The sequence below is a fragment of the Semicossyphus pulcher genome, unplaced genomic scaffold (assembly GCF_022749685.1).
Source record: "Semicossyphus pulcher isolate SPU_LCO1_2020_fin unplaced genomic scaffold, fSemPul1.0.p SCAF_22, whole genome shotgun sequence".
NCBI classification, from domain to species: domain Eukaryota; kingdom Metazoa; phylum Chordata; class Actinopteri; order Labriformes; family Labridae; genus Semicossyphus; species Semicossyphus pulcher.
In genome coordinates, this window is record NW_027211696.1 from 17,959,898 (window position 1) to 17,985,927 (window position 26,030).

At 40.9% G+C, this 26,030-nt stretch overlaps 3 protein-coding genes across 4 annotated transcripts; all 3 read right to left on the minus strand.

Annotated features, from left to right (window-relative positions):
- Positions 1 to 356: 356 nt before the first annotated feature.
- Positions 357 to 4,668, minus strand: cunh2orf42 (chromosome unknown C2orf42 homolog). Its single transcript, XM_069673789.1, has 8 exons — positions 3,567 to 4,668; positions 3,048 to 3,164; positions 2,781 to 2,882; positions 2,301 to 2,405; positions 1,456 to 1,563; positions 1,224 to 1,324; positions 914 to 1,076; positions 357 to 833 (listed from the first exon to the last, which is right to left on the minus strand). The coding sequence occupies exons 1-8, from the start codon at positions 4,666 to 4,668 to the stop codon at positions 595 to 597; spliced, it is 2,037 nt and encodes a 678-aa protein (XP_069529890.1). The 3' UTR covers positions 357 to 594.
- Positions 4,669 to 6,055: 1,387 nt separating this feature from the next.
- LOC138601876 (cytotoxic granule associated RNA binding protein TIA1-like) lies at positions 6,056 to 16,263 on the minus strand. 2 transcript variants are annotated; one of them, XM_069673160.1, is made up of 12 exons: positions 16,076 to 16,263; positions 14,832 to 14,928; positions 13,540 to 13,638; positions 11,180 to 11,234; positions 10,811 to 10,898; positions 9,828 to 9,903; positions 9,567 to 9,672; positions 9,164 to 9,262; positions 8,984 to 9,068; positions 8,762 to 8,900; positions 8,471 to 8,616; positions 6,056 to 7,997 (listed from the first exon to the last, which is right to left on the minus strand). In XM_069673160.1, exons 1-12 carry the CDS (start codon positions 16,099 to 16,101, stop codon positions 7,859 to 7,861), a joined length of 1,155 nt encoding a protein of 384 aa, XP_069529261.1. In that variant the 5' UTR covers positions 16,102 to 16,263; the 3' UTR covers positions 6,056 to 7,858. The 2 variants fall into 2 exon arrangements, with proteins under 2 accessions (XP_069529261.1, XP_069529259.1); XM_069673158.1 differs by having other exon boundaries at positions 8,471 to 8,619.
- Positions 16,264 to 16,854: 591 nt separating this feature from the next.
- On the minus strand, positions 16,855 to 21,480 carry dtwd2 (DTW domain containing 2). Its single transcript, XM_069673671.1, has 6 exons — positions 21,300 to 21,480; positions 20,961 to 21,051; positions 19,848 to 19,942; positions 19,559 to 19,757; positions 18,413 to 18,541; positions 16,855 to 17,424 (listed from the first exon to the last, which is right to left on the minus strand). The coding sequence occupies exons 1-6, from the start codon at positions 21,461 to 21,463 to the stop codon at positions 17,245 to 17,247; spliced, it is 858 nt and encodes a 285-aa protein (XP_069529772.1). The 5' UTR covers positions 21,464 to 21,480; the 3' UTR covers positions 16,855 to 17,244.
- Positions 21,481 to 26,030: the final 4,550 nt, after the last annotated feature.

Sequence of the window (26,030 nt, forward strand, 5' to 3'; positions counted from 1 at the left end):
AGCCAGGAAAATCAAGAGTTACAACCGGAGCCAACCGTGGACGTCACACATGCAGCACTGTCTGGATATCTGGGAAGTGTGCTCCTGCAATTACCGTTTATCACCATAGGTGCCGCCAAAGAGAACGAAACTGAGATCTTTGAGATTATCACTTTAAAATCTTTAACAAACATAAAGGTTTTTTTCTTAAACCTTTCGTAAATGTTAACCAGCACATTTACCTGATTTTTTTTTAATGCTTATAAATATTTATTTTGTTTTTACTGTTTGTGAGATGATTTTTTAAGTAGAACTGTTAAATTAATGTTTAAAAAAAGTTAAGATGTTTTAAAAAATAAATATGATTTCTTCTTTGTTGTTTGTTATAATGAATATGAAGCACTAAGATGAAAGGTTTAGTGATGAGAGCTCCATTACAGACATGATTGTCTAAAAATGCTGTTAATCAATATCATAGTGTGTGATTCATATGGCAATTGATTAAAACCCTTAATACCTTGCATAATGTAACATGGATATACGGGTAAGTCACACACTGTTAATGTCAATAAGTCAGGCTGTCCAAAAGAGGCAGTTAAATTGATTATTGGGCCGTTAGACGACCACCTGAAGGATTTCAACAGCCTTTGTGTGTTTGGGTTGGTTTGAGTCTGACTTGTTTCGACCTCCTTTCTCTGCCACGCTCTGTTTCTCGCCGGTCTCCGGCTGTCCGCTCTGCTGGTGTCCAAACTCAAAGCTGATCCTGAGCTCTCCCATCTGACAGCGAGGGAGGACGTCGGGGATCCACTCGATCACAAACGGACCGGCCTCCTTCTGATCTGCCGAGCCTGGTCCTGCAAGGATAAAAGACACTGTAACTACAGCAGTGCAGACTTACTTCGTTGTGTTACGGTGGCAAAAAAAAAAACCTCACCAACTTTGAGGAAGGTGCGGAGCTCCATCGGCCGTATAGCCTGCGGCCGATCTGTCCTGCATCCCTCTGGTAACTCAGGTTCAGGCGGAGGCTCAGGACAGTGAAAACGAGAATAAGAGCCATCAGCGTTTTTAACAAAACTCTGAGAGAGCTCCAGAGGCAACTGGTGGACAGAAGGAAAGACAGAGACAGATTATAATGAGATAGGATTATGTGCTTTCTAAAATAATCTTACAAAAAGAAAGAATTTGGTGTTTTTTCAACGAGGAAACGTCTCATTTATGACTTTATAATCTTAGAAAGTGTTTACCTCCGGGGTTTCAAAGATGCGTTTAACCTGCATAGGATTGGTGATGTGCCAGGTGTATTTGGAGAAAGAACCGAGAGGAAGTCCATCATTTCTCACAAACGCTGAAATCCACACAAAGATACAGAGTTTATATTTGCTCACGTTAAGCCACAGTTCACCATTGCAAGTAAATATTGCATTAATCATGTTCGATTTAAATGTATCATAAACATGTTAGTAAATGATGTTTCACCTGTTGTGAAGTTGGGCAGTCTCTTCTTCTTGGATCCGAGCGACAGACGATGCTGCAGAGCGTTGAAGAACTCCTGAGGAACGTGGAACACCAGAGGCTGAGGTTTACCTAAAAGAAAAACATCAACAGCTTTTCTTAACTCTGTGCAACAAGCATCCAAAACCAGTCCACCAGAGAATGACATGTATGAGTGTAATATATGATTTGATAATGCTTTAAAGATCACAATATGGTGATTCGTAAGTCTTACGGGTTACCAAAGCCTAAGTACGAAAGGACTAGGCGGACAGTTTAGGAAATATTTGAATTCTCTTTGTTCTCGAGAGTCAGGAAAGAAGATTAACGCCACTCTCATATCTGAGTGCTAAATATAAAGCTACAGCCAGAAACGTATCTTATCGTTCACTCTATAAAGCTCCACCGGACTTAAGTAGAATATTATAACGGAGGAACATTAAATTAATGACATAAATGCTTTTAAATAATTAATAGTAAGTCCTCTCACTGTATAAATCAATAGTCTTGTTCATGAATGAACTTTGGATATACACATTGCAAAGACATTTTTAATCTAGCAATGATTATAAACAATCTAAGAATAACTCAACTAGAAATAGCCTGTAAATAATCATAAAATACTACAAAACAGATAAATAAATAGTAATAAATTAGTAATAAAAGATTTGATTCGATGTTGTTAGGTGTTACCCCTGTTTTAAGTCTGAACGCTAAGCTAAGTTAACCCGCTGCTGGCTGCAGTTTCCAACGGCAGAGATAAAAGAGTGGAACCGATCTTCTCATCCAACATGAGGCAGAATTTCGTTGTGAACATTCATCAGTTTTACCATCAAACTGGTAGTGCATTGTCTGGTGGATCCTCTCTGTGACACTGGCCAGCCATTGGTGGAAGCCCATCGTCACTGTACGCTCATCCACAACCTGGGTACTCCCTGAGACACACACACACACACACACACAAACACATTATCTGCTTTGTTTCTATGTAGACCACCCACCAACCACACATTTAGCCTTTAAGTCTCTAAGCTTTTGCTTGTCAAATGTAATTAAAAAGGCCTGGAAATGTTTTGTGGGCCACAACTTAAATGTTAAAATATGCTCTGTGTGTCCACAGTGCGACTCTGTTCTTTTCAATAGTGGATGAGGATTAGTGCAGCGGGATTAGAAAGAGGAATGATAAAGATAGAGACAGATGTCTAAGACGATGTAAGGCTCTTTAACAGACAGATTTAGGCAGCAGAAAGATGAAAAGGCAGCAAGGGGAAGGGGCACTGCTGTGAGACAGGCAGGCAGGGAGGCAGCACCTGGAGCCTTCAGCCCACCAGCACCAGGGGCTTTCCTCTGACCAGCTTTCCTCAGGCCGGAGGCTGGCACTCCCTCTTTCCCCACCCCAGAGAGAGAGGCCACTGAGGGGGCAGGAAATCAAAGAACGACAGGGTGGGAAAGATAAAGATAGAAAGAGAAGGGAGGGAGAAATGGAAGATTCAGACTTACATGCTTCTGGAGAATCATCCTGCATTAATGAGTGATAAATGTAATAAATCTGTCAGGAAGTATTATGAGGAAAATACCAGAGAGAGATTCATCCAGGCGAAGTTTCTTTGATTTATGAGAGTTGACAGGCTCAGCCTGTTGCAGAGTCTTGTCACTGGGACTAATTACTCTACTGGTAGCGTTTTGCTGCACACCTGAGGGGAGAAACACAAGCACACACAAGAGAAAGACATGGTAAGCTCTTAAATCAAACGAGAATTTAAAGGAAAAGTTCTATGTGTTTGGAAATAGATTATACAACTCTTATGTCTGCAGCAGGTTAGCTTAGCTTAGCTTTACTGGGTGGTACCCAGAACTACAAATACAAATTGTCATTTTTACACAGTTTTGAAGTCAAACCAACACCTGTTAAATAGGAAGCTGGAACTACAGGATGATTAGCTTAGCTTAGCATAAAGACTGGAAACAAAGGCTAAAGTAAGCCTGGCTCTGTCCAAAGCAAAAATATGCCCCAGATCACACAAAGAGATTGATGATTGATTTGTAATAAGATGACTAGGTGTATTTACTAGATGTGTACTAAATTGCTCAGTTACCACTTGGGGTGTAGTTGATGAAAGCAGCAAACTCTGCCGCCAGTTTCTCATCACTTGCAAAGGCGCACACACAGGCGTAGAAGTGAAGGCAGGGCTGTGATGAGACGGAGCTGGAAGGAGGATGAGAGTTGGCTCCATCGACACCTGGTTTACTCCTTCTGCTGCTGTTGCTAACCTGACAGGCGCAGTGAAAGACGCCATTCTGCTGCTGCTGCTCTCTGCTCCTTCTCTCACTCTTTGAGACCTCTGACAGCCCACCGGCACCCACAGTGAGATGCAGCAGCCCCAGAGGATGCTGGGAATCTGTGTGGCACTTCACCACAAGGGTGTCTTTTGCGACGCGTTGCACCAGGGGTCCCGGGGACTCTGTGGCCAGCCTCCACAGCTCCTCCCTGGCTTGGATAGAGGCCTGCAACCCCTCTAAGACGGAGCTCTTTAAGGTTAGCGGCGTGGCACGATTTTGACACTCTATAGCTTGCTTAATGTGGATGCAAAGACTGTCTGAGGACTGTTTTGATCCCGCTGATTCTGACTCGCCTTGATTTGACCTTTGACCTTGCCTGCAAGAAGGAAGGAAACAGCGTCCAAGGTTGATTCGGGTTAGCAGGGTAGTTCCATCGCCTGTTGCTATAGCTGTATCAGTTGGAACAAGTTCAACAAAGCCGAGCTGTGTCGCTGTGGCTCCTCTTCCTCTGTGACACACTGAAAACACCTGCACACCTCCACCTGAGCCTCCAACAAGGACCCCACCACCCTCACGCTCTTTTCCTCCTCTCTCCTCACTGTCTATTATCACTTTCACTACCTCCACGGCACACTTCTTGCTGTTTCTGCCTGCTGCAGAGGCATTTCTGAGGGAAATCCCGCAGGCTTTGTTCTTGCAGCTGAGCCCTCGGGTGCCGTTGTAGACGCCACACTGAGGACACTTGCGGATGCCCCGCAAAGTGGCCCTTCCCAGGTTGGAGAGGAAAGCTGGAGTGGTGGATGTGGTCTTTCTGCTGTCTCTTTGTTTCGCTGCTAGGTTGGCGGGAGCGGTCGAAGTCTGTGGGGTGGAGGGCGAGACCACGGTGGATGTGGAGGACACTGTCACCTCAGTTTCCATCTTGGGACTCTGTAAGAGTTTAGGGGTTTAAACCTTGAAAAAGAGGGGAAAATAACTATCTGTGGAAATAACAGGAACAATATAATCTATTTTATTATTATTCTACAAAAGTAAATTAACAGTACTTAACTTTATTTTAATTTCCCTGCTTTTTAAAGTTTTATTAACAATTTCACTAGCTTATTAACAGTTAAAAGGCTTTGTAACTGCATCTTGCTTTAAATGTGTCATGTAGCAGTATAAATGCGGCATCACCTCGCTGAAAACACACAACCTGGGTCACAAAGCATCTTACTGTGTGTGTTTTTTATATCAAATGTTCAAACTACCTGTGTTCCGCTTCTGTTTGGTCAAATTCAGCTCAACTCTGGCCTCCAAAACCGTCTCGACCGTCGCCATTCCTCCTTACATCCCGACAGCCGCATTGCGCCTGTAACGACACTCATCATTGGTCGGAGGCGATCACGTGGGGAAAAAAGGCGGGGGGCGGCTTCTCGGGGAGTGCTGAATCATGGGAGATGAAGTTCGTGTGTAAGGGCGGGAGGGCTCCAGTTTAGATTAGCTTTCAGGTGTTTAGAAAATATTTTAATGCATACATTCCCACTGCATTTCACACTATTATTATAATACAATTTATATATTATATCCCAAAAGGAGATATGTTCAAGCTATTTGGGTTGGTAAAACTGAACTAAACTAGCAAGAATTTTACTGTACAGCATGACATTGCGAAGTGATTATTATATGTATATATATTATATTATATATTATATAAACGTATGTTTGCTGTGTGCACTAGTTATTTTGTTCCCAAAGGATATTTATCTCACTCAGGTGATACATTATCTTTAAAGCACACCGTCACCTTTTAGAGGCTTAAACCAGTGAGTTTTATTTATTTTTTTTGCAATTTTACCAAATGTTTTCAACTACCGAAATAGTTGCAAAATTGGCAGTCCGTCCTTTTAGCTATTTTCTAACTAAATTACTTTTTTTTTTACTATTGTAGGATAACAACTAGTCAAACAGAAGGAAAGTAATCAACAAATGTTTCCATAAAATATAAATAGTATCAGTCACTTTCTAGCAAGAACCAAACACTCATGGCTTACAGCTTCTGAAGATTTGCTGCTTTTCTTTATCATATAGAATAAACTGAATATTCCTAATTTTAGACTATTGGTTGGTTAGATTCAGCTTTAGTTCTAGTCGTATTCTCAATACTGGGAATGTGAGGTAAATAAAGAGTAGCACAAAATATTAGATGTTTAAGACATTTCTGCTTACACTGAAAAGCTCTGTATATAAAACTCAATGATAAGATTTTTTTTTAAACAAACCCTCCATATTCCATCTGGTAAAAGATGATAGAAGATATGAAACAGTGTAAATAAGAGCTGTTTTAAGCATCAGCAATTTAATGGGACAAAGCAAAAACTCAAACCATGTTACTGAAGCATCAACAGAACTTCCCTTGCCAAAACATAGGTTGAAAACATTCTTAGGCACTGCCTACTCTTGGTTGAATTTTTGGTTAAATTAAAAGAAACTCACTGATAATAAGGCAACACAATGGATTTTTTTTTCAACTATATTAAAAATGATGGTGGCCACAGTGCAAAAATCTGATCCTATAAGTTGTTTCTTAATCTATAAAAACAATCGTTATTTAGGTTTACAACAGAATAACTTAAATTATGTTATTACTTGTCAATCAAAAGGCTTTTTGCATTACATAGCAATGCTGCTCGTCCTCTGGAAGAATCAAACCTTGCACCATCTCTACTGTACACGGACCAGCACTGGACAGGGATGCTACTGTCAAACAGCTGTTTCTGGAATCCATTACCCCAACCAGAAGCAAGTAACATGTTGTCTTTATACAGATTCAGTACATTTGAACAGACTGTCACATATAACAGAGCTCCAGAAGGAAATTACAAAAAAAAAAAGTGGAATGCAAAACATGAAAAAAAAAAGAAAAATCCCTAGTATTTCAAATTTTGTGAAAAGATAACCTTAAGTATTTGTGCAACATTTGTCTGCCTATATGTAAGATAAGAGTGGCAGTAATCCCTGCAATTGGTTTATTTGAGATATTGAAAATCTAATTTTAAAAAATAATGTTGACAGTTGACAGCCACTTTTATAAACAAACATAAAAAGGTCTCACGTGTCACATGATTCGATGGGTGTCACTGCAACGTTTCTTTATAAGACAGTCCCGAAAATAAACACAAAAGGCAAAAAGCTCTTTATACAATGTCAGCATTTTAAAGAGTAATAATGACAGCAAAAGAAAAAAGGAGTAGTCCTTTCAGTTTTTCAGGGGGGAGATGAAACTGGACGTTGTCTTGTGTGTAAAAAGCATCAGAGTTCATGCACACACGCAAACACACACACACTTCTTATTCACAGAGTGGATTCTCAGTCTGTTTAGTCTGTTCCAGGAGATGAATCGAAGTGCAGAAATTTACTTGTTTTATGGCGTCCACTTTCCCTCAACCTGCCTATTTCTAATCAGTGATTTCCTACGTTTCACAGAATGACCCCACAACACCCTGAGAACTTCCTTGGACTTGTTTTTTACTTTATTAAGAGGTTCCAATTGAGAGAAAAATAAAAATCGCACCCCTTACATTTACATGGACTTTTGAGTTACTCCTGTGGCAAAGCTAGTACGCTCTTCTCCCTGTGTGATTGTTAAACATTGGTATAAAATTCTGCCCTTGCTCTTTGGCTCTGAGGGGCTGAAAGCAAAACAAAACCTGGTTTTCTACTATAGTTTTTATTATTGAACATTTCTATTCCTTTAAACTAAAATGTGGCTGTGCTAGAAATATCATGACACGGTTGAATAATTTACATTTGGCCAGTTATCTGCAGGCATTACAAAAATACGCCAAAGAATAAAATGGGCCCAGGAATGCAAGGTGCATTAGCAATGGCTGTTATTAACAGTGTTAAAGTGTTCTGAAGTGGGTTGATTTCTGTACACTTGCAGATTTTGGGCAGTGGGTGAGGTTATGGGCTGGTGGAGGTTGATAAAAATGGCGTACCAGCCTCACTAACAGAATAACTTTGTGTGGTAACAGAGAGAGCACATCTAATGCGCTCCTTCCCCCCTCCCCCCAGCAGAGTATCATCCTTGTGGCCTCAGAGGCTCAGAGAGGGCTACTGTGATCTGTGATCAGTGGGTGTGGAAGCCAGCAGTGCTCATGCCGGCCTGGTTGGTTAGCACCGTCCCGTTGACTCCCTGCCCGGGCTCCACCATGCCCCCATTGCTCACAGCGCCAACACCTGTCCATCCGGCGCCAGCATGTAAATGACTGAAACAGCAAGAACAAAAGATACATTATGAGCTTGTATTCGAAGCTGTTAACCAGCTACCTCAACTGCTGCACTGCAGAGGTGGTTCATCTTCTGCATGTTCGACAGTCATAAAAGAAACTTTAGGTATATTAGGAAGATCCTCTGGACTGGCTAGGGGCTTAAGATCATTTGTGTAGAGATGCAAGAGTGTGTGATGTGGCCAATAGAGATATTTGCATGCTGCTTTGTATAAATTTAAGTATCAATTTAATAAAAAATGGTATTCTGGAATAACATTCTGCTTTCAACAGAACCTCAAATGTCATAGTAGCGATAGCAACTCGATGAACAGGAGATAAACAGGTTCAGGGAGTGGAAATACAAGACTGTTGTGTGAAAACAAGATTTGCAAAAAGCCCTTTGCATGTCAGGTAAGGAAACAGGAAAAAAAATTCAGTCTCTTTGATCCTAGGAGATCACTGGAACTCACTTGTAGCCCTGCTGATCCCAGGTCTGTCCGTAGACTCCGTAGCTCGGCACCTGCCATCCATTGGGCACATACTGGCCAATCTGCTGCGTGTTGCTGTACCACTGACCCCACTGACTGTACGGCTGCGCTGCAAAGCTCACTGTGTTCTGCTGACATACAGAGGAATATTTTAGGAGGCAGAGTCTCCCATTGCACAAGCAGCCTACAGCAGTATTTCTAGCCAGCCAGCACCAGACAAGTGATAATTATAAGCAAGCTGTGTGTTATGTGGGAGGTAATCCTGGTGCTTACCTGTGGCATCTGTACCTGCTGTATGGGGCTAACCATGTCTGTTGTTTCTTTGCCCCAGTAACACTTCACAACATAGCCCTCTATGGATGTGCCATTGACGGACACAATGGCATGAGCTGCTGCTTCATGGGAGTTAAACCTGCAAACATAAAACAGCCATAAATGATGTGACTTCATTGCATCATAAAAACAGCTGCTGGGTCTATCAGAGAGTCAGCTTACCTCACAAACGAGTATCCTTTGTCTGGGAAAACACGTATCTCCATGATTTGGCCAAAGGGTGAGAAGGTCTGTCTCATAGTTTGCTCTGCAAACAGAACCAAACTGTTATCTTATCATATTCTGTGTGCAAGTAGTGCTTCTTAACCTGCAGCTAATTCTTACAGACAAGCTGTGGCTCACCTGTGAGACCTGTTGTGACTCCCCCGCAGTACACGGTGCAGTTACTGGGGCTGGACTGGTTGACCACCTCATCAAAAGAAAGCTGCTTGGAACTGGGTGCTATTAAAAACAAACATCAAGTTATCAACAAATTACATATAAAATAAGTTACATACATATATCTTAATGTCTTAATACAACTGCCTGCCTGTACTGTAAAAATGGTTTAGTCTGCAGATATTTCACTTACAGCTGAAACAGTGCCTTCTCTAGAACTATGCAGAGAGAAAACTTGAAAACAGGGCGAATCTTTCACCTCCGACTTAACCTCAGTGAGTGAGTGAAAAAACATCTGTGCACCATCTGAAGAAGGCTCAGACGCATGCCATTGATTTCTTTCTAAATTTAATTACTGTGAACTTACTTTCGTTTGTATTTTTAGGAGCAGGTTTCCTTGTGGCCCAGTTGGTCCTGATCTGCCTCCCTCCCAGCCACTGTCCCCCCATCTGCTGGATGGCATTCTCTGCATCCTGATGACACAGAGGACACATGCAAACTCCTGAGTCACCGACAACAAACACTAAACATCTTACTGAATAGAGTGCCTTTAACAATAAGTAAACAACCAGAACCTGCTAATGTTTTCTCAGTCCTCTAACACCCTGGCGTTTATTGGCACACTTACCCATTTGTTGAAGAAGGAGACAAAGCCATAGCCTTTAGATTTACCTGTGGCCATGTCTTTCACCACTCGACAATCCCTGTGGACAAATAGAACAGACATTCAGTCACGGTTGGCAGTTTATTTAACTTATAGTATCCATCAAGTATTTTCTTAAAGACCCCCTCCAGTGAAAATCAGGTGTTTAACCCTGTAAACATCTCCATGTGGTGTTTTTCAAGAACATATCAGGGACAACATCAGCATCATCTCCATGGCTGGGTCTGTCTGCTTTTAAACTGCAGTGTACCAAGGACAGGCTGAACAACACGTTTTCAGATTGGCAGGTTTGAGACGTCACAAACCTAAGGAGCCAATCCTGTTAATGGACGGGGTGACGCTATGCATATCATTATGTGTAACCTATGGCAACCACTTGGCAGCCAGCTGTTACAGTCATGATAATTTTTGCAAAATTACTGCTACTAATGACTACATTTCAAGCTATCAGTTTCAGCAAGTTGCCTCTAAACGATGGCAGAGACGTGTTTTGTTTTCGCGACGCATGGGGCGGTTGGAAATTTCCATAGTGGGCGGGGCCTATGGAGATTCAGGCATTTTTAATGAGGGAGAAGGAGGAGATGCTATGGGAGGATTTTTTCAAGGTAACTAAACGTATTTTGCAGAAAAAACATATCAGATACAATTTATTATTTCAAGCAGAGCATTTTCTATGTCTTAAAACACGACTGGAGCTGGTCAATAAGTGTGTATAGTTCTATTTTACATTGAAGAGGGGCAAATTAAAGTCAAAAAACAACATTAATGTGAGATTAAGGCGTATGTACTGAAAACTAACTACAGTATGTTTTACATAAACATAACATACAGTCCTTTTTAACTTTTTAATTACTTCAGGAGATAATCCAACATCTCGCTGAATTTGGTCTTGTCACAGTGAAATATAGATTTATACAGATTACAGATGACAATGAAGAAACACTTACGATATTTTTCCAAATGGAGCAAAAGCTGCTCTTATGTCATCTGTAGTAATTTCAGGACTTAGATCTCCAACAAAGACATGGAAGTGACCTAAAAAGACAAAGAAACAAAAACATTGTAGTTCACAATAAAACAATAACCAAACAGTAAAAACACAGAGTATGATTTAAGGAACGTCTGAGGTCAAGAACTTTATTTGTAAAAGACTTGCTGACATCAATGTCTTTGCTGCTTATGTCACTATTCCTGTTTTACCCATAAGTTAATATAAAAAAAGATCCATAACACAACTTCCACCTTGGCTTTAAATGTACTTGTTCTTTAAAATATGCATCAACCACGTTACAGTTAGACCTGGAATTACTACTCACTGCTTGTGTCTTTCTTTTGGCTGGTTGGCGTCGTGGCCCAGTTGACCTTCACCTCCTGCAAGAGAGACAGACGTCGAGAGCGAGGGAAGAGGACAAAAGGTGAGACATGAAGCACGTTTGCAGACGAGAGGAAGGTGCTTTTTTTGATTGAGGTTTTGTCACACCAGTTCTAATTTTGTGGTTAAGAATTTTTTTTTAATTTAAGTGGTCTCTTTTTTTATGCCACACTTTGGTTCCTAAACCACCACTACATCAATCGTTATTATCTATGTTTACAAACCTTTGCAATAATTAATAAAACAGTTAAATACAGTGGAGAATATAATGGGATATCACCTTTATAATCAGGAACAATTAGTCTCAGTCTAGTAAAAATTTGGAGAAAAATGGTAGGAAGTAAGGTCCAAATAACAAGGGACTTACAAACAAGTGAATTTTACGAACTTGTTATACTCCTCAAATGGTCCTTCAATACCTGTTGAGGATAAAATATTTTCAACTGAATGTATTTCTCTCAAAGTTGCTCTTATGTGGATTCTATGTGGAAATAACGTTGCAGAAGAACACATAGCAGTAAAGATGTAAGGGGCACAGAAGAGCATCAATTAAAATAGATAAGAGGAATGTTAACATGTAGCATGATTACACAGCAGGACCATGTTAAATCAAGTCAAACACAGACGGCAAACTCACTCAAGGAATATCTTAATTAAAGCAGATACAGCAAGTGACAATAGAAAAACCCCAAAAAGCACTTAATTCAAACCTGAGTAAATACATAATGTTTATTCAGTGGGTCTATCACATTATCTAACACAAACGCCTGCAGATGATCCTGCCTTTAAACCCTAAAATGTCCAGTGTTTGCTGTGGAAACTATTGATTTAAAAACTATGAACATTGCGGTGTTGAAAACTAATCATAAGAGCAAACATGTGGAAGGTCAATCTATTTTATAAAATGCCTTTATGACCTAATGTAAAAGGTTTAACAGTCCATCAATCTGGGCTGATGTATCAATAAAAAGTGAAAACATTGATCCATACCGTTGTCTTTATGATACACCTACCATCAGAATTTCAAAATAAAAGCCTGAGTCTTCTTTTCCGTTTGGTAATGACTTTGTTAAATGGGAATATGATAATGTCTCATGTAATTCTGAGGCCTCCCCACGGTTGAATCAAATCAAAATTGTAGCGTGGCAGACGTTGTAATAAAAGGAAATGTTGCATCTTTGCCCTAGGAGGTGATATAATATCACACACTTGTGATTTACACCCCTATTAATTGTCTAAAAGTGTCTAAAAACCAGCTAGTGATTAAATGCCAACTCATCTGAAAATGAGCTAATTGTTTTTCAAGTCATTCGGTTGTAAACAAACAAATCAAGACACTGACAATTTGAAGACCAACGACTCCATTAATGTAGAAGATTTACACCAAATGAGGCCATGTCCACACGTAACGTAGCCTTTTCTCTTCTCTCCGTTTTTCCTTACACAATGCCGGACGTGATGAAAACTGTGATGCTTAAAAGGACTTTTCACATATATGTACAGTTACTCGTCTACTATACCGAGGAATAACGGCATCGGGATAGATTTTTTTCAGACATTTGATTGGCCGTGATTCTTGGTTTTCAATAACACCCGGGTACGTGTAGACATGGCCTTAGTTGATAAAGACAATCAGTATTTTTAGCCTAATTGACTATAATTTGAGTTGCTATTTTCATTCAGGAAAGGTCACATAATGCAAAACAGACTGCAAAAAGTAAAAGTGTATTATATTGGGGCACAGATCAGATACAGTGCATTACTGGCAATATTGCTTAAGTAAATATTTATAGCTTAAGAGCCTGTGCACAACAAAAATAGATCTACATCTCATTATGAATCTTTATATTTCATTATTTAATCATTATTAAAAGCCTTCATCTTTAGCCTCCTAACTGTAAAGTGAGAGGGACAAAAACATGAATACATGATGTCATTCTAGTCATGGATGTCAATCAATCAATCAATCAATTATGGCTATTTTTGATGCCATGGGTTCCAATAATACCAAGAAAATAGCTTTGACACAGTTACAAACATTTTCAGGTACACGTAAGTCACATTTTCAGGATTCAGATACTTCACAGCAGCAGGTATACAGAGGTCTGTGTCTGGTGTCCCCCCATCTCGTCCATTTCAAATTGTGCGCAGAATAATAATGTCCACATGGGAATAATATAAATTAAGTGAAGTCGAGCAGGAAGATAAGGCTTAACAAGATACAAGTCTTTCCATCTGCTTCTCATTAACCGTGCCCACCCAGCCTTGCCTTAGTAGACTCACCCAGGAGATATGATTGCTTACCTTACCCAGAATTTTCCGACCATTCATGGCTGCAATTGTGGCAGTGGCATGTCTATGCTCATAGAACTCCACAAAGCAGTACGGATCGTGACCTGCTGTCTGTAGTGAAAACAGGAAAATAAACATGTAAGTCCAACTCAAACCACATCTCTGTCTGTCATCAAAAATGTTTCTTTAAATGTCTCTGACTGTTTTTATTGTTAAAAGTTGGGCTGCATGATAGAGGAAAAAACCATACTGCAATTATTTGGACGGTTATTACAACGGCAACATGATGTCATTAAAGGGGAGTGAACATTCCAGAGCATCTCAGCAGCACTACAGTACTTAACTATGATGCTTTTTTTTGTCACACATTTTACCGTTAACAAAAAATTGCCGCTTGTGCAATTTCGACAACAATTTGATTAATTGTTCAGCCCTAATCAAAAGCAGAAAAAATGCTTCTTTCATCTCAGCCAGCTGTTCTCCAAACCATGTAAACACACAAGACGATAAACAGGAAATGATGTGAAACCACAACCAAGACAGTAGGTCTTTCCTCCATAAATGGATGTCTGCTAGAAGCTAGTGATCCAAGTTGTTTGTGCATTATTATACAATGAAAAACCAAGGGGGAAAAATCTCCTAGACAGTGATATATATATATTTTTTTTTTACTTTTGGCCCTCATATGATAGAGAAAGTTAATGACAGGAAAGGTGGGAGAGCTGGAGGGGATGCCATGCATTGGCTGTCGACTCTCACAGGAACAAGCGCCTACATGCCTCGAATCTGAGGCCTTTGTCTGTGATCTGCAAAAACTGTCAGCTTGTGGAAAATCTGGGGTAAAATCTTGTAATGTAAATTCGCCATTAGGTGCAGGATAAGATGTGCGTTCATCTTTGTAAGTTAGATAAGGAGGCTTTAATAGGATGGTAAGACGAACACAGGAGGAGTGATTTACAGAGCAGATGGGTGTGCTGTAAGAAACAGACAAAATGCTATTTATTTTAGCTGGACTTAAAGTTACGAAGGCTGGAACAGAAGGCTCAGCAAATATAATTACATTATCATTTTGCAATAAAGTAGGGGGATGCAATAACACTAGCCACTGGCAAAATAGCAAGCCTGTGAGCAAGTGACCAAATCAGATTAAAAATGGCAGGATGTAATGTGTTTATCTTTAAATTCTTTTAAGAAAAACTAGCAGTACTGTTACAAGACAGTTCTCCTACGATTTGACTGCCATTCCTTCTAAGGCAAGAGGGGAAAACAGCAACAGAAATGAAATAAATGAAAATTAAACTCACATCTACTATCATTTTACAGCTCTTGCAGGGTCCAATCTGGCCAAACAACTCCAAGATGAGGGCCTCTGTCACGTCCCGAGACAGATTCCCCACATACCTAGAGACACAAATAAACAATACAGAGAGGACACAGGAAGTACCAATTAGAGATTTGGGATGGATGTGTTGATGAAGAAAAAAATCAGCTTGTGTTGGTGCAGAAGCTGGAGCATGCTTTTCATCCAGCTATTAATAAATGGCTTTACCCGACTGATAACAGTGGTATTTTCCCTTTCCGGCACTGCCATTGGGTTAAAATACTCTTCTACAAAATCATTATAAAATCCATATTTACATAACCTTTGTGACAATGCAGCCCCCTCTTTTTTTCTGCCGAAAAAAAGACACAAGCACCCAGCAATATGCAGATTTTCAAACCACCTTCAGGATTACACGAAATGCAAATGTCTCCCGTGTATAAAAATCTCAAGGCCAAATGATTCTCCAGTCTGCATTTAACAAGCAGCTCCTCAGCTAAACACAGAGTGCATCTAGGGACAACCAACATTATTGAGATCTCAGCTATTGACCTTGTCTTACATCACTGCTGGCTTTAAATAGATTTAAGTTAATCTTACCCTGGTAACAAATATAACCCGCATTCAAAACCAAATTAACGCCACTATTAATATATGTACCACATATACTGAGGCAAAACCAGCCCTATAAAATTGTTCTCAGGCCTATGCAATAATCATTCTATCGCTTTAGACGTTATGGAGGCGATGACACACCAAACTCCATTGAAAAAAACAGGCATTTCAGTATTCTCATGTACATTGTTGAGACTTATTTGCAGTGTAGAGCAATCTCTTATACAGATATGATATGTTAGCAAGTCAGTATTTGATTCGGCGTAAGTTATAATATTGATATATTCAACAGCGTAACACAGTGTGCAACGACGTGTTAATTTCAGGGTTTACTTGAATTAGCTAGCTAGTGTTAATGAATGTGCAGAATTTACCAGAGGTTGGTTGTATCATGACGATGTATTTTGTTTTTATTAACACGTGCTGGGTTGTTGCCAGCGAAAACCACTTCAAATGTTAGATTTCATATTTAGTTTCAGGTCAAATCTGTACATGCAAGAAAAACATCGTTTTGGGACCGGAGTGCGCCCTGTACAATACGCCGCCACTGAATGTTAGCTACGTGACGAACACAAGCGGTTAGCTAGCTAACGGTAACGCAGACACACTTACAGGGTTTTGGGCTGGTCATCGTCCATTCTGTTGAACTTGCTGGCCGAGAACAAGTCGCAACCCTGAGAGCAAATCCACGACTGTCGCGGGCAGCTGCCTGTGACACCGTCAAGTTATATTAATACGCAGTATGAACTGATTTGTCACCGCTGTTAGCTCCAGATTGAACAATGGGTAGCCGACAAAGATGGCGGAGCGACCGGAGCCGATATGAAGCGCGCATGCGCAGTTGTTCAGCCTTCAGGCAACTTCAAGGCATGTTACAAAAATACTGTGAACTGAAATACAGTGTAAGACAAATTGGTTTCATAACACATATGTAAATGTATTATATTTATTTATTGTACGTTTATTTTTATATTCTTTCTGTTTCTATTGCATTGTGTTATGTAGGCTTCTTTTGCATTTTGTTCTCTGGATGGTGAATCTTTAAATTAAGAATTAAATTGAAGACAAAAATGAATAAGTGTAAAACTGTGACTTTCTTTTGTTCCTAACATGTACTTATTCAGCTACCAGAGAGCAATTAAAAAGCCGAGAAACATGCATTTTCGAAGGTGTATATAATAACAATTCATTGTAGGCCTCCAACTATAATTACAAGAATCCAAGAACAGTACAGCTAAATTGTACCTGGCTGTATATTGCTGAGGTCCCATCATCAACAATCCTCACATACAGTAAAAAAAAATCCTCCATTGCAGAGGCAGAGCTTACCTGCTGTATTTTATGTGTCTGGTAGTTTAATAAAATACCACATTAAGTTTTGAGGTATTTTTATTTTGCAACGTATCTCAACAAATGTATTTCTTATCAAAAAACATCGATGGAATCAGCCCTTCCAAATGTGTAGCCACAGAGAGTCAATCACAACAGAACCACCATAGTGTCTCTAAAGTAAACAATGTAAACTGTTTTAAAAACAATAAAAGTCAGAAATCAGATTTATTGTCCCGCAGTGACACTTTAACTAAAACTTTAAATTATACATAAATTAAATTAACCAGCATGTAGAACATTTTAAAAACAGAAGAACAAAACTCCCAAACAGTCCAGTGGTTTCCATGTCTGCACCCTGAAGCTGCTACATGCTGCTCTGATGGTACAGTCCTGTGCAGCGTAGAAGACAGCTGTTTACACGGATATGAGTCGAGCCCTGTTTTCTGCCCTCATCTCGGGCAGATGTTGTGATCAGTGACGAGTTTCTCCATCCTCTTTATCTTGCGTTTGTTCTTGGGCATGGGTTTGTCATACATGCCATTCTTCAGCAGATGCTCCTTGCTGTGATGTACCTGAGCGCCGTGCTGCAGCTGGAAGGAGCACAGGGCTTTCAGGGGCCGCAGCAGAACCTGGACAAACAGATGGCGAAGGCAAGAGTGATGAGAAATACAGGAGATGTATTGATTTTTCATTGCAACCTCTTATTAAAAAAACATGTAGGTGTGTACATTATGTATTTGGTAGAACTGCTTTATTGTTTTTATCTACAATTAACAATGGATAACTTATCAGGATGTTTGTAAAAGGGCTATTCTCATAATACGGAGCTTTAAGAGATTTATCATGCAACTCTACAGTTCCTCTCAGTCTTTCTGCTGATTAGTTCAGATTTTATTGCCTGCCAGCAACTTCACTGATTTGGTTCAGTCGTTTTAATTAAAAAAAGGTTAAAAAATTCCCATTGAACACAACCTGTACAGCATTAAACAGCAAGCAGACATAAGCCCTTTTTACGAAGCTCCTCCGTCATGGCGTATGCGCCAGTTTACATTGGACTAAGCAACGCTGGCTAAAGCCGCCCGAGCATGTTCTTACAGCCTTCCCGCGTTGCAGAAGCAAAATGTGTGCGAGGTGTAAACAAAGAGCGCATGCTTCACATACACACACACACACACACACACACACACACAGCGCTGTTCCGCCCTGCCTCAGAGGCAGAACGACTTTGCCCCACCATTCTGCCTTTGTGCGTTTTACATAGAAGTTGGAACATAACAGAGGCGTAATAATCCCGCCTTGAACCAACAGTGTCAAAGGGGCTACAGTTAGCAATTAGCTTCTGGGCACAGTGTAGCAACTATTTGCTTATAAAGCTGGATGTTTTTCTCAGGAGCTGGTGGAGACCCAAACTGAGCCTGAATAATGGACACAAGCAGGACTTTAAATGAATGTTAATGTTGCTTTGTATCTGCTAAATGTGAAAATAGGGTACTGTTTGCTAACAAGTCCCCAATATTGTACAGTTTGTCAATGTTGTTTCAGTGGCCCACAAAAAAAAATTACTTCAGTGGAACAAAGAGCACATAAAGGTGGACACTAAATAATTCGCTCCTTCACCTCCTGGATGTCGTCGTTCCGCTCCAGGATTGACAGGGCGACAGCAGCACACTCCAGCGTGGACAGGCAGATGTTGGAGGGCTGTGTGCGGATCACATACTGGCTGGACAGAGTCCTATTGAGCTGGACCTGGTCAAACAAAACACAGGTGATCAGTAGTGTAAGTCAGTCTCTCTCTTGTGGCATGGTTACAATTTTGTATCTTGTGAGTTCTATGAAAATAATCCACACTTTTTATACTATTTATTGTTGTAGTTTAATTCTGCATTTACCACACTACGTCCTAGTTTCCATTGGGTCCACAGGGTCTGCTATTCCTGTGCTGGTTTGAAGCAGCCTACGTACGCAAAAGGTATTCACAGGAATGAAGGCATGCATGTAATCTAGCTTTACCAGTCTTAATTACATTTAATTGATGTCAACACCTTGTTTACTGCCATCTCTCTTACAACAGTATCATTAATATTATTGTGGACTGACTTCTTTACAAAAAACGAAGCAAGTTCAAGAAGTTTTTGCTGCTTTGAAATTTGGGAAATTTAGTGTTGAACCCCCAATAATCCAAGATGTTAATAAACCAGGACTCAAATAAGAGGGTTAAAGCTTTAAAACTGAATAAAAGAAAACTCTGCATACATGTGCACTATCCATCTATCAATGCATTTTCTTCTGCTGTGGGCTAGGTGGAAGCTGCCAATGAATTTTAAAAGAGAGAAGATCTTTTCAAAATACTGCGTCTTCCAGTCCAGGCAAGTATTTAATTATATTTAGCCAAAACACTCCTCAGGAAACCAGAGGGAAAGGAAGAAATGCTGATGAGTCCTTGGTGCTCGCTTGCCCACATTTAAGAGACATGGTGTTTTTTTAACATCGCTTTGATTTTCAGTTAGTCATATCATGTGGGTGAAGTAGCTTCCCACCCGTGGGTTTAACAGGAGAATTTATACTGTCTCAGGTGGAAAGGGCACTTTTTTCTGTTCAAGAAAGATTTTGAATCAGATAAAGGAACCATGTACATCTTGGATAGGGGAGCTGTAATTAGCGTCTAATGTTTGTGAACGCTTTTCAGTTCTTAAAAACTTTGATATCTTTCCTCTTAGCACCTAACCTCGCCCTCTTTTAACGTGATAATTCAGTAATACACACCTGTTTAGGCAGGTGGAACAGGCTGTTTTTGAGAAACATGTTTTTGGCCTGACTCCAGGTGCCGTCTATGATGATCACATTATGTTTCACACTGCCTACTTCCTGGTATTGCACTAACTCCTCCAGGTTCTCGGACTTGGGGCCAGGATACAGAATTAGCGTTCTGCTGTCCCGACACACCGCAGCCAGCTCCGGGTGTCTGAGAGGAGAGAGACAAACACTTAATATATAATATATATAATAAAATAAATGTTGTCTTTAGATATTATAAACAAGTAAAACTGCTTACTTTTCTTCATTGAATCTCCTTCCAACGATGACATTGCATTTTCCTTGTGGCAAACACGCAGCAAGTAGAGGCACGGTGCGAAGTACTCTGCTCTCCTGAAATTAGACAGGGTCACAATAAGGCGATTATAAAAACAAGCCTCTGATAAAGATTACTTTAATTTGCTGGCATGTTTGATTAAAAGTAAAAGGGTGCAAAAGTGGAGTACATTTCGTTGACACTATCTGAAAGCTCTAGTTACAAGTCGTCTACAAATAATGAATGTAATGTAACTGTATTATAAGCAGGGATGCACAATATTATTGGCACGTTATTGGTTTCTGCAGATTATAGCTTGAAAATGAATTATCGGCATCGGCAGATGTCTTTTTTCTGCAGATATTTTCCGCTGATAAAACAACACTTTAATTCTGCCTAAATGCAAGATGATTCCCTAAAAAAGCTTCATGTAATGCTACAACATTAACTCTGCGCAGGTGTATGCGCACACTGCATGCTACACCCCTCTTCCGTCAAGCGTGAAGAAGGGTGCAAGATGTCTGCGGTATGGCAGTTTTTCAAAGTTTCCGAAACAGACAGCAAGGTTGTGCTCAGCATCTGTCATGCGAGGAGGGGCCAAATCTCATTTATTCAAAACTACAAATTTAATCGCCCATCTCAAGAATCTGCCGGCGGGCCTCTACAATAAGAGTAGGCATGATATCAATTCTACTACGGGGAGATTTGATGTTCTCTGCAATTAGGTGGAAAAAAACATGTGCCTTATATATCGGCATCAAAATCGGCAATCAACAAAAAGGGTTGGAAAATATCGTCATATCGGATATCGGCAAAATGTCCAATACATATTCACATATTCTTTAGTTTTATTTAAATAATTCAGGTTTTATAACTCGCTTATAAACTCAATCACTCTATGTGCTTCTCTTTGCCTGTTTAAAGCACTTTAAATTTACTCTGTTTAGTGCTGTATAAATTAAGATATCTTAATAAAGAAACATTTTCAATGCAGGACTGACTATTTCATAAAAACTTCATCCACAACTGCACCTGACGACTTTAAGACAGACTTGAACAATTGTGATCAGATTCTGTTATGATTTAGTAACTCACCTCTGCAGGATGCTGCACTACGTACAAACACGTGGAGACCTCCAGGGGTTGTGTTGGAAGAAAGGGACAGAGACACACCTTCTGAGGGCGACTACATGGGAGGAAAGTTGAAGCGAGAAGCTGTGAGTGTTCAGTAACTTCCCAGACTATCCCCCATCACTGTTTCAGCTGTTGTTCAGCTTTTCTGTAACGACATAAATCTGTTCCCTCATTAAAGCATGCCAGTAACTTGAGGAGGTGGAGGAGGAGAAGAGGGATGGGTTGAAGGGTTTCTTCCCTGTCTGGTCCAACCACTCTAACTCGGCTAGCTAGCATTAGCTTCACTTTAATTCAGCTCACCGGCACCGCAAACACGTCGGTCTTCTCTCGCCAACCTCGACCGGGAGGGCAGCCAGGTCGCCGAAAGCGTCGACAAATTCATCTTCAAGCGAGGAGCCGTCGCAGGTTTCTGTTCCGTTTTCTTCAGAAGTGTCAGAGGAGCAAAAGCCGGGGACATTTTCCATTGCGGAGTTAGCTTGAAGCTAACATATCCAAGTAGTCAAACACAGCGCCGACGGGCGACCTCCGGCATAGAAATATACCACATAGAAAAACAAAAACACGATACCTTAGCCCAGGGGAGGTAGATAATCATTTTAATAGTACGTTTTGCTACACTAATAATAAAAAATAATAAAACTTTTTATCATATAGCGAGCAAGCTAATTATTGTTAGCTTATGTAGCAGAATGCTTGCAGTATGTTAGCAACTTGGAAATTAACACTTTTAATTAACGTAATTTGAAGTTAATTCACTGCTCTTTTTATTTTATTAATTATATTAATTGTTTACGTCAAATTATGCCTTGTAAGAGTGGAGATATTTGTACTTACTACATAAATAAATTGGCATATCCAATCTATCTACTGTATTTCTATGACTGAGAGACTCATATTGCTGAGTTTCTGGTGAGCTATCAACATCACTGCTGCCCCCTGTCGATGTGGAGGGGAAAATGTTATTTAAAAATGATTAAAAAATGGGAAATGCTCATTTCAAACACTGGATGTCACCAAAGTCGATTAAACGTGATACTAACAAGTCTAACAGGATGCACATAAGACATTTTTACACAACCATTTTTTCCTGCCAAAACCAATTTGAACCTTTACCTCTCTATATTGTATTCATACCACATTTGTCCGTGCATGTATTCATATTTGAGTTCTCCTCTTCAAGGTCAGCAGGGACAGGATCACTGCCGAGCTCCAGATGGGACCTTTGGATTCAGGCCGAGAGGCAATAAAATCTGTAAATACTCCCCGACATAGAGCTGCTTTAACGACCACATGTTTAGGGTACATACTGTTGCGTCCAGTCTGTCTAATTACAGCTTCCTTTGATTGGCTAAAAAGCATCTATCTATGTATAATATTCTATGTGGCTAAAGTAGGAACAAATGCACACAGTAAAATATTTTTATTAAGCATAAATTGTTAGGTCTGTATTGGAATCAATAAGGATTCAACAAAGAATCGCAAGGTAAAGGTTATAAGTTAATTTGTCTATTATATGCACATGTTTACACGTATTATACAATTCTTTTCGACTGTTTACAAGAAGGTTCACAGACTTCTACTTGAGACAAGGTGTCAGGTTAACAGCCAGAGAGACTTATTTATAGCTGAAGAAGATCCACCCTAACATTACACAAACACCAACACATGCACTCACACCCTTTTTATTCACACTGTGACCCAAACCTCTCCCTTCACTATGATTCATGCACTGTTGCCACCCGCCTAAGCTGCGAAAACTGGATTAACTTGGAGAAACAAAGGAAAATATCATCCTGGATATTTGATCCAACTGTTTACAGATTTTTACACTCATGTACTATGAGGATGTAGAAATGGCAACACATTTTCAAAAAACTAGACCAAACTATACAATGTTTTCCTCCTTTTTATATATTACGTTTTAAGAAACTATCTCAGTTTACTGTATGCTAATTCTACTATGAATTAAAACCTTGAATAAGGACACATTAGCAGTAAACTTGACATGAAACGTGCTCAAAAATTGTATCTCTCTTAAAGTATTACACACCGTCCTGTTTCTTTAGCTGCTTCAGCTGGTGAGGCATTTGAATTATCTCCTTGGGTCTCTGGTGCAACCTCTGTTTCAGCCAATTCTGATGCTGTGATATCTACCTCCTCTGAAACAGTTTGTTTTGTAGCTTCTTCTTCTACTGTTTTAATGTCTTTGTCCTCAGCTGCAGCGTGGCTGACAGGTATTCCATTGCCCTCTTCTACACTTTGTGGGGACTGAGTGTCCACTGCGGGCACCATATTCTCAGATGGCGCATCATTGCAGGGGGGCTGCATCAGTTCCTCCCCGTCTCCATCTCCCTCGTCTGCAGTCTCTGCTGGGGATGCCGTCTCTTTCTCCTCCTCCCTCTGCTCCTTTCCACCAGCCTCTTCTTTTTCCTGAATAATGTCAACTGGAGTCAGAGGTGTTAGGTCCAGGCACGCCTTCGGAGCAGATGTTACCCTTCTCCTGGGTGGGGCAACTGGCATTTGCACTTCCGAATCTTGTTTCCACAATTCAGTATGCGCACTGACATCTTTTTCATCAGGCCCTGTTGGATGATCATCGGTGCTTCCCCAGTCTAGTTCATCTGAAGGAAACTCAAAGCTCGAGATGCTGAGATGATCTACTGGTGTTTCAGCAACTTTTTCTACCTTGATGGAGACATTTTTGGCTGTCTTGTCTTTACTCTTTGGGGCCGACTTGGTTTCTTCTTCTTCAAGTGATCGAGGGAAAGGCTCTATATCTAATGGAGAAGAATTCGCACTGGACCTGAAGAAATCTGTGATTTCCTCCTCTGAATTTGGTATCTCACCCTTTTCAGGCTTGGACAGCATATCGCCATCATCATACAAATCATTGGACAATATCCGAGGACCTTCCTCTGGGCATTTTTCTTTTTCAGTTGGTCCCACTTCCACGGCAGGAGTCTCATCTATAAGGACGTATTTCTCTAAATAACCTCTCGCTTCCCGATCTGATTGCCTGCTGTGGAAGGACTTCTCAGAGGTCATACTTTCTGTATCTTCTTCTTTCATCCGACTGCCTATTGCTTCCTCATACAGATCCGTGTAAAGGAATGCCATTGCTTTGGGCTCCTCCAGCAAAATTTGGTCGATTATCTTGGGAGGTCCATCGGGTAGAAAGATTGGAGTAAGGATTTCCTCTTGGCTTCCAAACAAAGTTGAACCACTCGGTTTTGAAGGGTGCCTGGAACGCGCACCTGACGCGACTACATCCCCCTTTTCAAGACTTTTCGTGAGGTAGTCTTCTGTACCTCCGTAGAAGACTTCATCTAGTAGCTCACTGGAGATTTCCTCAAGACTTGTCGTGTCTGACTTTTCATTATCTGCAGCTGTTGCCGCTGCGGTGTTGTATTTAGGTGCCACATGTTTCACCTCTTCCTGGCTCTCAGTGGCAACCCCTTCCTCTTGTTCGACCTGTCCTTGTGCGCCCACAGCAGGACTTCCTGGAGCCTGGGCATCAATCATGGTGAACGCCTCAAAGTAGTCCACATTGCCAGGTGCTCCTCTACCTGGAGGTCTGGCCACTGGAGCTCCAGGTGGATCCATAACATTTGGAGCTATGGGGGGCATCGGCCTAACCTCATCACCTATTTCTGCACCATAACCTTCTGATGACATCAGCAGCTCGTAATCATGGGTAGCTTCACTGGCTTTGGTAACAGGGCTCTCCTCCAGATATGAAAGATTGTCCACCATTTCTTTGCTCTCCTCCTCGTCCACCGTAACCAGTTTTGGAGGCACAATAATGTTGAGGATTTCCGAACCTTCAGACACCAAGCGGAAAAGCCGTTGCTCTTTATCTACTAGAGGATCATTTGGGTCCTCTTCGTCTCCTTCTCCTTCAGTTTTAACGTTTGGTTGTGAGACTTCCACTAACTCCGGCCTTCCTGAGATGTTCTCAGAACTTTCTAGAAGGACTTGTCGTTGCCGTTTCTCTTTAGGTTTCTTCCGTCTTGCAATCAGCTCCTCATCCATGACAAAGATTATCTTCCCTGCTGGAACGGACCCAGGTGTGGCAGGACGTACTGCAACCAGAGAGCTGAGATCCACAGGGGGGTTTCCAGCTTCGGATGCCCACGGAGTGTTGCAGCGACTAGGGGTTGTCTCCCATGCGATCCCGCTGTCCTCACCTTGCATAGTCACCATTGAGAAGGAAGAGTCCATCATCAGGCACTGCATCTTTGGCCGGACGTTGTCATCGTGGACGGCCTCACGTAAACTGAAGGCACAGAAACAGAGAAACAAAATGGCAGTGAATTAAACCAGAAACACTTTGTAAAAGAGATGATGCACTAGGAAACATTTCCTGTTGTGTGTCACCAGAGTTACTGCGACTGCATCATCCCTTTAGAAGACAAGCAGCAGGGCTTCATTCTTTTCATCGCCTACGAACAATTCTTTCAACCCCAAGTCACAAAAGTAAATATTGGAGACATTTTACCGTAGCCACAGATCGTCTGTGCATTCTGGCAGTAAAGTGGCACATTTGGGACGGACAAAACACGTAAACATACATTTAAAAGGACTAACATGTTAAAGGATAGCTAAGGGATTTTTAAACCTGGAAACAAAAACTTTTGGAATCGGTCCCGTAGATGGCCTCCGCCGGCAACCGGTTCACCCTCCTCTGCCTGTTGCCCCTCTCTCTCTCTCCTCATTCTTTCTTCAATTTCTTTGAGCTCTTCGTCCGTTTCCTCTGGCTCAAATAAATCGGGACGGCCATCAAATTCAAATGCCTCATCTTCATTGTCGAAATCAGGGAAAATATTCAGCCATGGCTTTTGAAATATATTCTCGCTGGCAGTCCTCTACGTAAACAAATCCTCTCTCCAACTCTTACTCACGTTTCCACCATCCTGTTCAAGTTACAGCTCATCAGCCGCGGGATTTCAGAACGAGACTTCTGTTTCTGGTTACACAAAAGGGATCTTATTCTTTAAAAAAGGACGATCTTTGTAGGGATCTGTTGTCGGA